The following is a 15396-nucleotide window of genomic DNA, read 5'->3' as shown; positions in this document are numbered from 1 at the left end:
GTGCATGCTGGTTAAATGTCTAAGCATGCAACTGGTATTCAAATTTTTCAGATTTTTCCCTCGGCTAAAGGTCTTTGCGCACTTCTTACAGATAACCTTGGCCTGGTCATGAGGATTTTGTTAAAAAAAAGTGCCACACTGCACTCTTCCTACTTTGGCAGACATTTTGCGGCCTAGCACACTGTGATCTTTTGACCCTCTGGACAAGCTGTCCAGCAACTCTTTTGATGTTTGGAACCTGTCTTTGGAGTGCTCCGGGCCTGCCAGATAACAGCTGTTGCGATGTCGATGTCTGCTGTGGATGCTCCTCATCTGAGCTATTGGAAGCAGCACCCTCTTCCCCCAATGGATGCCAATCTGGGTCAACAACTGGGTCATCCATCACCTCCTCTTCTATGTCATGTGCACCTTCCTCTGTGTCACCGTGTATGGTGGTATAGTGTGTGGGAAGGGGCACCTGAGTCTCATCAGGGTCAGAATCTGGCTCTGTACACTGCGAGGACAATGTAGTGCTCTGAGTGAATGTACCAGCAGAATCATCCATCAGCGGCTGTGCATCAGTGCACTCCATGTCAGATTCATCTTGGCCTGGGTAATTCACCATTTCACTTGATAATCCAGGCATGGTATGTGAAAACAGCTCCATGGAGTAATCAGTAGTATGGCCTGCGTCATCCTTCAATCTTGGTTGGGGTGAAGGACACAAGGAAAGGTGTGGTTCATGAACATGAGCCTCCAATGACGACTCAGTGCTTTTACTTTTTACAACTGTAGAAGAGGAGGCGATAGAGCTGGAGGCTGAGTCAGCAATGTAAGACAAAACTTTTTCCTGATGCTCTGGCTTTAAAAGCGGTTTTCCAACTCCTAGAAAACTAAGCGTTCGAGGCCTTATGTAGCCAGTCGATGACGCAGGCTCAACACCTCCTGCATTCGGTCCTATTTTGCTCTTGCCACTACCATCAGATCCACCACCAACACCATCATTACCAGCTACCAACCCCCGCCCAATTCCACGGCCTCTTCCACCAGCCTTCCTCATTTTTGGTAGAAATGTAGACAAAATCCAACAAACTATATAGTAATGTAAAACAAGGTACAAGGTGTCTATAGGACAGGGGAGATTTTGAATTTCTGCAGACACTTGTGGACACTGGACACTTTTGGATTGTGTGAGGCCCACTGAATATCTGAGCGCTCTGTCACAGGCTCGATGGCACAGCTGTGACCAAAGTGACTAGAGGATAAGGGAGATTTTGAATTTCTGCACACACTTGTGGACACTGGACACTTTTGGATTGTGTGAGGCCCACTGAATATCTGAGCGCTCTGTCACAGGCTCGATGGCACAGCTGTGACCAAAGTGACTAGAGGATAAGGGAGATTTTGAATTTCTGCACACACTTGTGGTCACTTTTGGATTGTGTGAGGCCCACTGAATATCTGAGCGCTCTGTCACAGGCTCGATGGCACAGCTGTGACCAAAGTGACTAGAGGATAAGGAAGATTTTGAATTTCAGCAGACACTTGTGGACACTGGACACTTTTGGATTGTGTGAGGCCCACTGATATCTGAGCGCTATGTCACAGGCTCGATGGCACAGCTGTGACAAAAGTGACGAGAGGATAAGGGAGATTTTGAATTTCTGCAGACACTTGTGGACACTGGACACTTTTGGATTGTGTGAGGCCCACTGATATCTGAGCGCTATGTGACAGGCTCGATGGCACAGCTGTGACAAAAGTGACGAGAGGATAAGGGAGATTTTGAATTTCTGCAGACACTTGTGGACACTGGACACTTTTGGATTGTGTGAGTCCCACTGAATATCTGAGCGCTATGTGACAGGCTCGATGGCACAGCTGTGACAAAAGTGACGAGAGGATAAGGGAGATTTTGAATTTCTGCAGACACTTGTGGACACTGGACACTTTTGGATTGTGTGAGGCCCAATGAATATCTGAGCGCTATGTGACAGGCTCGATGGCACAGCTGTGACAAAAGTGACGAGAGGATAAGGGAGATTTTGAATTTCTGCAGACACTTGTGGACACTGGACACTTTTGGATTGTGTGAGGCCCACTGATATCTGAGCGCTATGTCACAGGCTCGATGGCACAGCTGTGACAAAAGTGACTAGAGGATAAGTGAGATTTTGAATTTCAGCAGACACTTGTGGACACTGGACACTTTTGGATTGTGTGAGGCCCACTGATATCTGAGCGCTCTGTCACAGGCTCGATGGCACAGCTGTGACCAAAGTGACTAGAGGATAAGGGAGATTTTGAATTTCTGCACACACTTGTGGACACTGGACACTTATGGATTGTGTGAGGCCCACTGAATATCACAGCGCTATGTCACAGGCAGAAATTGGCTAGTGTATCACAAACTACAAGGTGTATGTAGAATTGGGCAGAATAGGAATCTCCCTAGAGTGCAGGTCTGTAAGAACGGAACATGTCCTCGTTTTATTCTCACAGAGTGACACACTGATAGCTTCACTGTGGCTGTGATAACAGCCGTTACACGGTACTGTGTGAGGAGCGTACACCGCTGTATGGTGTGAAAAAATGCACGCTCAGTACCTCAGCAGGACAAAAAAAAAAAATTGGGATTGCTTTTAAAAAAGCAGTTTGCGGAGCAGTGGGTAAACAGCAATGCAGGAATGTCAGGAAGCCTTAGAAGGCAGCCCAACAACCAACACCACTGATACACCACTATATAGCCTCCCCTTGCACTGCACACACAGTGACTGATGTGTTGTACAGGCAAAATCGCTAGCAGCAGAAGCAGTTTTTGGTGTCTTCTTCCCTGCCTAACGCTCTCCCTACAAAATCATCATCAGCAGCAGCTCTCCCTATTCTGAGATCAGCATGAGTAACATGGCGGTCGGCGTGCCTGCCCTTTTATACCCCCTGTGACGCCCCCCAAAGCAAGCCAATCACTTGCATGCCCTTCTGAAAGATGGTGGTGACCCGTGCCTATGTCATCACGTTGCCCACAGTGTCCGTGGATCCTGATTGGCTGAAAAAGAGCGCAAAACAAACTTTTGAAACGCGACTTTGGCGCGTAAGTCGCCGACCTCGTGGCCGACCTCATCCTAGGGTCGGGTTTCGTTTCATGAAACCCGACTTTGCCAAAAGTCGGCGACTTTTGAAATTTTTCGACCCGTTTCGCTCAACTCTAATGGAGAGTTCTGAAGTGGCCAGCAATGAGTCCAAGTCTAAATCTCATGGAACACCTGTGGAGAGATCTTAAAATTGCTGTTGGGAGAAGGCGCCTTCAAATATGAGAGATCTGGAGCAGTTTGCAAAAGAAGAAGGGTCCAAAATTCTAGCTGAGCAATATAAGACGGAAAAACTTGTCATACTGTGTGGATGAGCAATATAATAGCGATACATTTTTGAACATTTTTTTCGGAGAGTTAGATACCACTGAAATGCACGCAAGAAGATGTAATACCTTATGGATGACCAATATACAGTTGTGCTCAAAAGTTTACATACCCCGGCAGAATTTTTGCTTTCTTGGCCTTTTTTGAGAGAATATGAATGATAACACCAAAACTTTTTCTCCACTCATGGTTAGTGGTTGGGTGAAGTCATTTATTGTCAAACTACTGATTTCTCAGTACCGGAGGAGTGGACTGTCCTCGTGAAGGGATAGCTTTGGGGAGTGAAATCCTGCTGACAGATTCCCTTTAACCCCTTACTAACGTGACGTACTTGTTAGGTCATATGCCCACTCCCTGACTCGCACGCCGATCTCGCAACTCTTCCCCGGCAGATGATGGCTGATTCAATGCACTCCTCCCGCGACTGTTAGCCTGTTAAATGCTGCTGTCAATCTCTCACAGCGGTATTAAACACGCAACTGCAGGGTTGTGTGTCATTCCATGGGCCCATCGGCGCACCCATGATGTGATCATGGGGCGCCGATGGATTGCTATGACATCTGGAGGTCTGCTGAAGACCCCTGTGCCTCTTATTACGATCCTCCTGTGAAAGCTAGCCTGTAAGCTGGCGTTCATAAGGGAACGCACCGCTAGGTATAAGACAAGCAGTCAGACGATCACATCTTCAACATTAAATGCAGTAAGAATTGGAGGGGGAAAAAGTTGTGAAAAAAATAGCAGAAAAGTTAATCACCCCCCTTTTGCCCCATTAAAATTAAAACAAAAAAATACACATTTGATATCATTGTGTTTGTAAATGTCCGATTTGTCAAAATATAAAGTTAATAAATCTGATTGATAAACCATATAACGAAAAAGAATCAACACACCAGAATTACGGCGATCAAAATATTGTATCTACCCTGACAAGGTATTAGTAAGAGCGTCAGCTCGGCGTGGAAAAAATAAACCATCACACAGCACAAAATTATGAAAAATTAAAATGTGACGGGTCTCGGAAAATGACGACACAAGCAAAAATCGTTTTACTTTTGCTAATTTTTTTTGTGGAAAAAGTATAAAGTTTTTTGGGTTTTTTTACAATATATTTACATTCTAACTATTTTCATGATACAATTTTCATATCATGAAAAGAGTATAAATAAGTACTGTAAAAATACAGCGACTTGGGCAAGGAAAACAAAATGGTGGTGAACGGTGGCCACAATCCCGGTTGTTGAAAGGAAAAAAACAAAGATTATTAATTACTATGATTGTCGCTATCTCCGCTAGCAGAATGAACGCCTTTCTGACACCTGACGTAATAATACGTCTCTGTGCCCTGGGCCTATTTGACCAGGGATGGATTATTACGTCATCACGATCGCCTCCGGGTGTCTGCTGATTCTGCCAGCTGACACCCGGCACTAAGTGCCAGGAGCAGTCACGTACCACTCCCGGCACTTTAACCCTGAAAATTCTCCGATCAAATGCGATCACAGCATTCCGGGAGCCGGACGAGGGGTGACAGCCTCTCTGCTTTTGGATCGGAGAGCCTGCAGCATGACACAGGGTCCCGACCAGTCATGACGGCATCTGGTTCACCAGAGCTAGGAAAGTTGCTGATCTCTGTCAGTGCAGAGCTGACAGTTTGTACAGCATGGGCATGCTGCTGCATCCCCATGCTGTACAAGCAATCAGCCTGCAAAAAATGATAGTCCCATAGTGAGACCAAGTAAAAAAAAAAAAAAAAAATTGTAAAAATTTTTTTTTTTAAATAATAATAATAAAATCAAAAGATATTGTCTATAGATAAATATTTGTATGACTAAAAAGAGACCAACAATAAAAGTTCACATATTTGGCATCACCGCGTCCGCAACGACCCGACCTATAAAACTGTCCCACTAGTTTACCCCTTTACTGAACACCATAGAAAAAATCCGCTAGACTAGAAGACCCCCCTTAAATAAGACAAAAGAATATATGTTGTGTATCCGCTTAATCATGCTAAGGTGGAGAATCATATTACCAGGTCAGTTTAACCATATAGTGAACATGGTGAACAAAAAACACTCGTGGTTCTCTTTAAATGCTAGAGTATGTGATCAGTTGCTGATCACTGTGACCAGATACCAAGCTCTAGAATGGGCCAAAATCGGAGCCCAAGTGTTTTTCCATGCATTGTCTTTTAGATACTGGGGAATCTGCAGAGTTTTCCAAGCAGAAGACCCTACCGGAAAATGCTGGTGGTCTATTTTGGTGTCATTTTTTGCCAAGGCTTTGCCGCCTGTAACATAGCCGAGTCACTTCTTTTTAACAATTTTTGCTTCTTTACAATTGTGAAACGGTTAAAAAAAAAGTCGACAGACTGGACATATCCACCGCAAGATGTTTTTACATGGCAGGGCATATGTTCATTTTTTTAAAGTGCTTTTTCAGGCGGATTATGGAGCATAACCCCCTGACAACACATCATGTTCAAATACTTACCCTAACAATGATTGTCATCAAATAGGGGAAATAAAGGACCAGTCCAGTGGTTTATATTATGTATTGTAGAAATAGGTATTCTCTAATGACCCGGTAAGATCTCTAAACAGCCTACAAGGAACCATCCAAGGAGAGGACAATGCCCAAACTGCAACATGTAGGCAAGAAATGTATCTACGGTGTTTGTTTCTTCTGTGGAGATGCAATTGTCAGTATAACCTGTCTTTTTTTTTTCTCCACGTCAGGTCCATGAATGGTAGAATATCAGCCCAAGCCTTCCGCTATGACCAGTACTTCCAGCCCTATCAGCAGGATGACTTCGTCCTGGTAGGTTGTATGAGACGTGTACTGAAGCATCTCCCACTAATTAGCAGCCTGCTCAATCTTTGTTTTTAATATTTCTGCACTTGTATTTCTTGGCTGAATTAATATTTATTACTAGTTTCCTAGTTATTTCAATTGATGAGAATTAAAGGAGGCTTAAGGGTAAGTGCACACGTAGTTTTTTGGTTGTTCGGATTTTGTTGGAAAATCCGCAGTTAAATCCGCAGGACAAAAGTCCTGCGGTTTATCTGCAGATTTGCCTGCGGTTTTGCCCTGCGGTTTCACACCTCATAATGATAAGGTGTGAAACCGCAGCGGAAACCGCACAAAGAATTGACATGCTGCGGATTGTAAACCGCAGAAAAATCCGCAGCATGTGCACAGCTTTTTTTTTTTCATAGGAAATAAAGGTACTGTACAACGCAGCAGATTCTGCTCCGGACCCGCAGAGCCAAAACCGCTGCGAATCCGCAGCGTGTGCACATACCCTAACGCCTTCCCCGAAGTTCTCTCCTAGCAGGGTCTAAAAACCTATGAACTATTGTTATCTAATCATCAATTCAAACAGGTCCCATCTCCAGACCGGACACTTCCGCTGCAGTAAACGGTCATGTTCCCCATGAAATGACAATCCCAGAGTATCTTTTCTTATAGCTGCACATTGTGTCTTCCTCTGTTATTCCTCCTGAAAATTTATGAATAACTTGACAACTGGGTGAATTTCTCTTATCAAAAGGAGGCGCGTGACCTTTTATTGTTTGGCATTGTGAACACAGATTGTATGATCACAGTATCATAAAGCATAAGGACACGACCCCTGATTGGTAACATTCATTTATTTTTACATGTGGAAGAATAACACAGGTGCGTCACAAAGTAGAGGTGCTAAGAAAAGTTATCTCAAATAGTCATTAGCGTAAGAAATGCATCTTTACATTCCCGGCCCACTATTGATAGAGAGCATACCCTGGTGACCGATCCACTGTACATTCCCGGCCCACTATTAATAGAGAACATACCCTGGTGACAGATCCACTGTACATTCCCGGCCCACTATTGATAGAGAGCATACCCTGGTGACAGATCCACTGTACATTCCCGGCCCACTATTGATAGAGAGCATACCCGGGTGACAGATCCAATGTACATTCCTGGCCCACTATTAATAGAGAACATACCCTGGTGACAGATCCACTGTACATTCCCGGCCCACTATTGATAGCGAGCATACCCTGGTGACAGATCCACTGTACATTCCCGGCCCACTATTGATAGAGAGCATACCCTGGTCACCGATCCACTGTACATTCCCAGCCCACTATTAATAGAGAACATACCCTGGTGACAGATCCACTGTACATTCCCGGCCCACTATTGATAGCATACCCTGGTGACAGATCCAATGTACAATCCCGGCCCACTATTGATAGAGAGCATACCCTGGTCACCGATCCACTGTACATTCCCAGCCCACTATTGATAGCGAGCATACCCTGGTGACCGATCCACTGTACATTCCCGGCCCACTATTAATAGAGAACATACCCTGGTGACAGATCCACTGTACATTCCCGGCCCACTATTGATAGCGAGCATACCCGGGTGACAGATCCAATGTACATTCCTGGCCCACTATTAATAGAGAGCATTCCCTGATGACAGATCCACTGTACATTCCCGGCCCACTATTGATAGCATACCCTGTTGACAGATCCAATGTACAATCCCGGCCCACTATTGATAGAGAGCATACCCTGGTCACCGATCCACTGTACATTCCCAGCCCACTATTGATAGCGAGCATACCCTGGTGACAGATCCACTGTACATTCCCAGCCCACTATTGATAGAGAGCATACCCTGGTGACAGATCCACTGTACATTCCCGGCCCACTATTGATAGAGAGCATACCCTCTCCTGTCCAGACATAGCATTGTCACACTTCAATAATACACTGAAGAATGCCCTAGATGAAGCAGCACCTTCTATACGCAGAAAGACCCGACACAGACAACGGCAGCCCTGGCACACAACGCAAACACGCTTTCTTCAGCGCTGCTCGAGGTGTGCAGAGCGGCAGTGGAGAAAATCTCTCTTAGCAGAAGACTTCATCCACTATAAGTTCATGCTCAAAACCTATAACTCTGCCCTTCATCTGGCCAAACAATCCTACTTCACCACCCTCATCACCTCACTATCCAACAACCCAAGACGACTTTTTGAAACCTTAAACTCCCTCCTGAAACCTAAAGTACAGGCCCCCATCACCAACCTCAGCGGTGAGGATCTGGCCACTTATTTCCTAGAAAAAATCAACCACATCCATCAGGATATCTCAGCCCTATCTCCTCAGTGCCTGGATCCCCTTCCCTGCCGCACCTCAAGCTCACTAGACATCTTTGAGCCTGTTTCAGAAGAAGAAGTTTCCAAGCTCCTCGCTTCTGCTCGGCCTACAACCTGCAACAGTGACCCTATTCCTTCACAGCTCCTGCAGTCTCTCTCACCAGTGGTCACCACTCACCTGACTAAAATATTTAACCTCTCTCTTTCTTCAGGTATATTTCCCTCCTCATTTAAACATGCCATCATAAACCCTTTACTTAAAAAGCCATCCCTGGACCAGAACTGCACTGCTAACTACAGACCTGTCTCTAACCTTCCCTTCATCTCTAAACTCCTGGAACGCCTGGTCCACTCCCGTCTAATCCGCTATCTCTCGGATAACTCTCTTCTCGACCCCTTACAATCTGGTTTCCGCTCTTTACACTCTACTGAAACTGCCCTCACTAAAGTCTCTAATGATTTAATAACAGCTAAATCGAAAGGTCATTGCTCCCTGCTGATTCTCCTGGATCTCTCTGCCGCATTTGACACTGTGGATCACCAGCTCCTCCTCACTATGCTCCGCTCTATAGGCCTCAAGGACACAGCCCTCTCCTGGTTCTCCTCCTACCTCTCTGACCGCTCCTTCACTGTATCTTTTTCCGGCTCCTCTTCCTCTTCTCATCCCCTTACTATCGGGGTCCCGCAGGGCTCAGTCCTAGGCCCCCTCCTCTTCTCTTTATACACTGCCCCTATTGGACAAACAATCAGCAGATTTGGGTTCCAGTATCATCTCTATGCTGATGACACCCAATTATACACTTCTTCCCCTTACATCACCCCTACCCTAATTCAAAATACCAAGGATTGTCTGTCTGCTGTCTCTAGCATCATGTCCTCCCGCTATCTGAAACTAAATCTCTCTAAAACTGAACTTCTTGTGTTTCTCCCCTCTACTAACCTCACTCTACCTAACATCGAAATAACCCTGGAGGGTTCAACCATAACTCCCAAGCAGCATGCCCGCTCTCTTGGGGTCATATTCGACACTGAACTTTCCTTTACTCCGTACATCCGATCACTCAGTCACTCTTGTCACCTGCATCTTAAAAACATCTCCAGAATCCGACCTTTTCTCACCTTTGAAACTGCTAAGACTCTTACTGTCGCTCTTATTCATTCTCGTCTGGACTACTGCAACTCTCTTCTGATCGGTCTCCCTCTTACCAAACTTTCTCCTCTCCAATCCATCTTGAATGCGGCAGCCAGGGTCATATTTCTGTCCAGCCGCTTCACTGATGCCTCCATCTTGTGCCAGTCATTACACTGGCTACCTATTTGCTACAGGGTCCAGTATAAACTCATCTCTCTCACCCACAAAGCTCTCCACTGTTCTGCACCGCCTTATATCTCCTCTCTCATCTCTGTCTATCGCCCTACACGTGCCCTCCGTTCTACAAATTACCTAAGACTAACATCCCCCGTAATCCGAACCTCGCACCTCCGTCTCCAAGACTTCTCTCGTGCTGCTCCAGCTCTCTGGAATGCACTTCCCCAGACGATCAGACTGATACCTAGCCCTGACCTATTCAAGCGCGCTTTGAAAACCCATCTCTTCAAACAAGCCTACCACATCAACTACTCAGCAAGCTAACTTTGCCCTGTTCCCTCCTTCCAAATATTATTCTGAATCTGCACCCTACTATTCATCTGTCTCCACACCCTTCATGCACATGATAACTGCACTTGATACTTGTCTATTGCACTTAAACACACGGGCTGATGACCGGATCATGCAGCTTTATATGAAAATCCCTATTATAATTGCCAGACCTGAATTAACAAGCATTTCTCACCTACTGTGTCCCCCCATTTCCTTGTAGATTATAAGCTTGCGAGCAGGGACCTCACTCCTAATGTCACTGTTTGAATTGTCTTAACTTGTATTGAATTTATTGTCTGTACATGTCCCCGCTTAATTGTAAAGTGCTGCGGAATATGTTGGCGCTATATAAATAAAAATTATTATTATTATTATTATTATTATTATTATTATACCCTGTTGACAGATCCACTGTACATTCCCAGCCCACTATTGATAGCGAGCATACCCTGGTGACAGATCCACTGTACATTCCCAGCCCACTATTGATAGACAGCATACCCTGGTGACAGATCCACTGTACATTCCCGGCCCACTATTGATAGCGAGCATACCCTGGTGACAGATCCACTGTACATTCCCAGCCCACTATTGATAGAGAGCATACCCTGGTGACAGATCCACTCTACATTCCCGGCCCACTATTAATAGAGAGCATACCCTAGTGACAGATCCAATTTATATTCCCGGCCCACTATTGATAGAGAACATACCCTGGTGACAGATCCACTGTACATTCCCGGCCCACTATTGATAGCGAGCATACCCTGGTGACAGATCCACTGTACATTCCCAGCCCACTATTGATAGAGAGCATACCCTGGTGACAGATCCACTCTACATTCCCGGCCCACTATTAATAGAGAGCATACCCTAGTGACAGATCCAATTTATATTCCCGGCCCACTATTGATAGAGAACATACCCTGGTGACAGATCCACTGTACATTCCCGGCCCACTATTGATAGCGAGCATACCCTGGTGACAGATCCACTGTACATTCCCGGCCCACTATTGATAGAGAGCATACCCGGGTGACAGATCCAATGTACATTCCTGGCCCACTATTAATAGAGAGCATTCCCTGATGGCAGATCCACTGTACATTCCCGGCCCACTATTGATAGCATACCCTGTTGACAGATCCAATGTACAATCCCGGCCCACTATTGATAGAGAGCATACCCTGGTCACCGATCCACTGTACATTCCCAGCCCACTATTGATAGCGAGCATACCCTGGTGACAGATCCACTGTACATTCCCAGCCCACTATTGATAGAGAGCATACCCTGGTGACAGATCCACTGTACATTCCCGGCCCACTATTGATAGAGAGCATACCCTCTCCTGTCCAGACATAGCATTGTCACACTTCAATAATACACTGAAGAATGCCCTAGATGAAGCAGCACCTTCTATACGCAGAAAGACCCGACACAGACAACGGCAGCCCTGGCACACAACGCAAACACGCTTTCTTCAGCGCTGCTCGAGGTGTGCAGAGCGGCAGTGGAGAAAATCTCTCGTAGCAGAAGACTTCATCCACTATAAGTTCATGCTCAAAACCTATAACTCTGCCCTTCATCTGGCCAAACAATCCTACTTCACCACCCTCATCACCTCACTATCCAACAACCCAAGACGACTTTTTGAAACCTTAAACTCCCTCCTGAAACCTAAAGTACAGGCCCCCATCACCAACCTCAGCGGTGAGGATCTGGCCACTTATTTCCTAGAAAAAATCAACCACATCCATCAGGATATCTCAGCCCTATCTCCTCAGTGCCTGGATCCCCTTCCCTGCCGCACCTCAAGCTCACTAGACATCTTTGAGCCTGTTTCAGAAGAAGAAGTTTCCAAGCTCCTCGCTTCTGCTCGGCCTACAACCTGCAACAGTGACCCTATTCCTTCACAGCTCCTGCAGTCTCTCTCACCAGTGGTCACCACTCACCTGACTAAAATATTTAACCTCTCTCTTTCTTCAGGTATATTTCCCTCCTCATTTAAACATGCCATCATAAACCCTTTACTTAAAAAGCCATCCCTGGACCAGAACTGCACTGCTAACTACAGACCTGTCTCTAACCTTCCCTTCATCTCTAAACTCCTGGAACGCCTGGTCCACTCCCGTCTAATCCGCTATCTCTCGGATAACTCTCTTCTCGACCCCTTACAATCTGGTTTCCGCTCTTTACACTCTACTGAAACTGCCCTCACTAAAGTCTCTAATGATTTAATAACAGCTAAATCGAAAGGTCATTGCTCCCTGCTGATTCTCCTGGATCTCTCTGCCGCATTTGACACTGTGGATCACCAGCTCCTCCTCACTATGCTCCGCTCTATAGGCCTCAAGGACACAGCCCTCTCCTGGTTCTCCTCCTACCTCTCTGACCGCTCCTTCACTGTATCTTTTTCCGGCTCCTCTTCCTCTTCTCATCCCCTTACTATCGGGGTCCCGCAGGGCTCAGTCCTAGGCCCCCTCCTCTTCTCTTTATACACTGCCCCTATTGGACAAACAATCAGCAGATTTGGGTTCCAGTATCATCTCTATGCTGATGACACCCAATTATACACTTCTTCCCCTTACATCACCCCTACCCTAATTCAAAATACCAAGGATTGTCTGTCTGCTGTCTCTAGCATCATGTCCTCCCGCTATCTGAAACTAAATCTCTCTAAAACTGAACTTCTTGTGTTTCTCCCCTCTACTAACCTCACTCTACCTAACATCGAAATAACCCTGGAGGGTTCAACCATAACTCCCAAGCAGCATGCCCGCTCTCTTGGGGTCATATTCGACACTGAACTTTCCTTTACTCCGTACATCCGATCACTCAGTCACTCTTGTCACCTGCATCTTAAAAACATCTCCAGAATCCGACCTTTTCTCACCTTTGAAACTGCTAAGACTCTTACTGTCGCTCTTATTCATTCTCGTCTGGACTACTGCAACTCTCTTCTGATCGGTCTCCCTCTTACCAAACTTTCTCCTCTCCAATCCATCTTGAATGCGGCAGCCAGGGTCATATTTCTGTCCAGCCGCTTCACTGATGCCTCCATCTTGTGCCAGTCATTACACTGGCTACCTATTTGCTACAGGGTCCAGTATAAACTCATCTCTCTCACCCACAAAGCTCTCCACTGTTCTGCACCGCCTTATATCTCCTCTCTCATCTCTGTCTATCGCCCTACACGTGCCCTCCGTTCTACAAATTACCTAAGACTAACATCCCCCGTAATCCGAACCTCGCACCTCCGTCTCCAAGACTTCTCTCGTGCTGCTCCAGCTCTCTGGAATGCACTTCCCCAGACGATCAGACTGATACCTAGCCCTGACCTATTCAAGCGCGCTTTGAAAACCCATCTCTTCAAACAAGCCTACCACATCAACTACTCAGCAAGCTAACTTTGCCCTGTTCCCTCCTTCCAAATATTATTCTGAATCTGCACCCTACTATTCATCTGTCTCCACACCCTTCATGCACATGATAACTGCACTTGATACTTGTCTATTGCACTTAAACACACGGGCTGATGACCGGATCATGCAGCTTTATATGAAAATCCCTATTATAATTGCCAGACCTGAATTAACAAGCATTTCTCACCTACTGTGTCCCCCCATTTCCTTGTAGATTATAAGCTTGCGAGCAGGGACCTCACTCCTAATGTCACTGTTTGAATTGTCTTAACTTGTATTGAATTTATTGTCTGTACATGTCCCCGCTTAATTGTAAAGTGCTGCGGAATATGTTGGCGCTATATAAATAAAAATTATTATTATTATTATTATTATTATTATTATTATACCCTGTTGACAGATCCACTGTACATTCCCAGCCCACTATTGATAGCGAGCATACCCTGGTGACAGATCCACTGTACATTCCCAGCCCACTATTGATAGACAGCATACCCTGGTGACAGATCCACTGTACATTCCCGGCCCACTATTGATAGCGAGCATACCCTGGTGACAGATCCACTGTACATTCCCAGCCCACTATTGATAGAGAGCATACCCTGGTGACAGATCCACTCTACATTCCCGGCCCACTATTAATAGAGAGCATACCCTAGTGACAGATCCAATTTATATTCCCGGCCCACTATTGATAGAGAACATACCCTGGTGACAGATCCACTGTACATTCCCGGCCCACTATTAATAGAGAGCATACCCTGGTGACACATCAACTGTACATTCCCGGCCCACTATTGATAGAGAGCATACCTTGGTGACAGATCCACTGTGCATTCCCGGCCCACTATTAATAGAGAGCATACCCTGGTGACAGATCCACTGTACATTCCCGACCCACTATTGATAGCGAGCATACCCTGGTGACAGATCCACTGTGCATTCCCAGCCCACTATTAATAGAGAGCATACCCTGGTGACAGATCCACTGTACATTCCCGGCCCACTATTAATAGAGAGCGTATCCTGGTGACAGATCCACTGTACATTCCCGGCCCACTATTAATAGAGAGCATACCCTGGTGACAGATCCACTGTACATTCCCGGCCCACTATTAATAGAGAGCATACCCTGGTGACAGATCCACTGTACATTCCCGGCCCACTATTGATAGCGAGCATACCCTGGTGACAGATCCACTGTGCATTCCCAGCCCACTATTAATAGAGAGCATACCCTGGTGACAGATCCACTGTACATTCCCGGCCCACTATTAATAGAGAGCGTATCCTGGTGACAGATCCACTGTACATTCCCGGCCCACTATTAATAGAGAGCATACCCTGGTGACAGATCCACTGTACATTCCCGGCCCACTATTAATAGAGAGCATACCCTGGTGACAGATCCACTGTACATTCCCGGCCCACTATTAATAGAGAGCATACCCTGGTGACAGATCCACTGTACATTCCCGGCCCACTATTGATAGCGAGCATACCCTGGTGACAGATCCACGGTACATTCCCGGCCCACTATTGATAGCGAGCCTACCCTGGTGACAGATCCACTGTACATTCCCGGCCCACTATTGATAGCGAGCATACCATGGTGACAGATCCACTGTACATTCCCGGCCCACTATTGATAGAGAGCATACCCTGGTGACAGATCCACTGTACATTCCCGGCCCACTATTGATAGAGAGCATACCCTGGTGACAGATCCACTGTACATTCCCGGCCCACTATTGATAGAGAGCATACCCTGGT

General features: G+C 46.1%; 1 protein-coding gene across 1 annotated transcript in view; it reads left to right on the top strand.

The window, feature by feature from the left end:
• The window catches only part of CFAP300 (cilia and flagella associated protein 300), a 112058-nt gene that overhangs the window by 26587 nt on the left and 70075 nt on the right, over positions 1-15396 (top strand). Inside the window, exon 2 of the mRNA XM_073582934.1 lies at positions 6134-6215. Within this exon, the coding sequence (XP_073439035.1) occupies positions 6134-6215 (82 nt within the window). The remainder of the gene's footprint in view (positions 1-6133; positions 6216-15396) is intronic.

The sequence above is a fragment of the Dendrobates tinctorius genome, unplaced genomic scaffold (assembly GCF_039654945.1).
Source record: "Dendrobates tinctorius isolate UK_male_01 unplaced genomic scaffold, ASM3965494v1 ptg000075l, whole genome shotgun sequence".
Classification (NCBI taxonomy): Eukaryota; Metazoa; Chordata; class Amphibia; order Anura; family Dendrobatidae; genus Dendrobates; species Dendrobates tinctorius.
The sequence above is the reverse complement of the archived record's forward strand: the minus strand, read 5'-3'. Positions and strand labels throughout refer to the sequence as shown.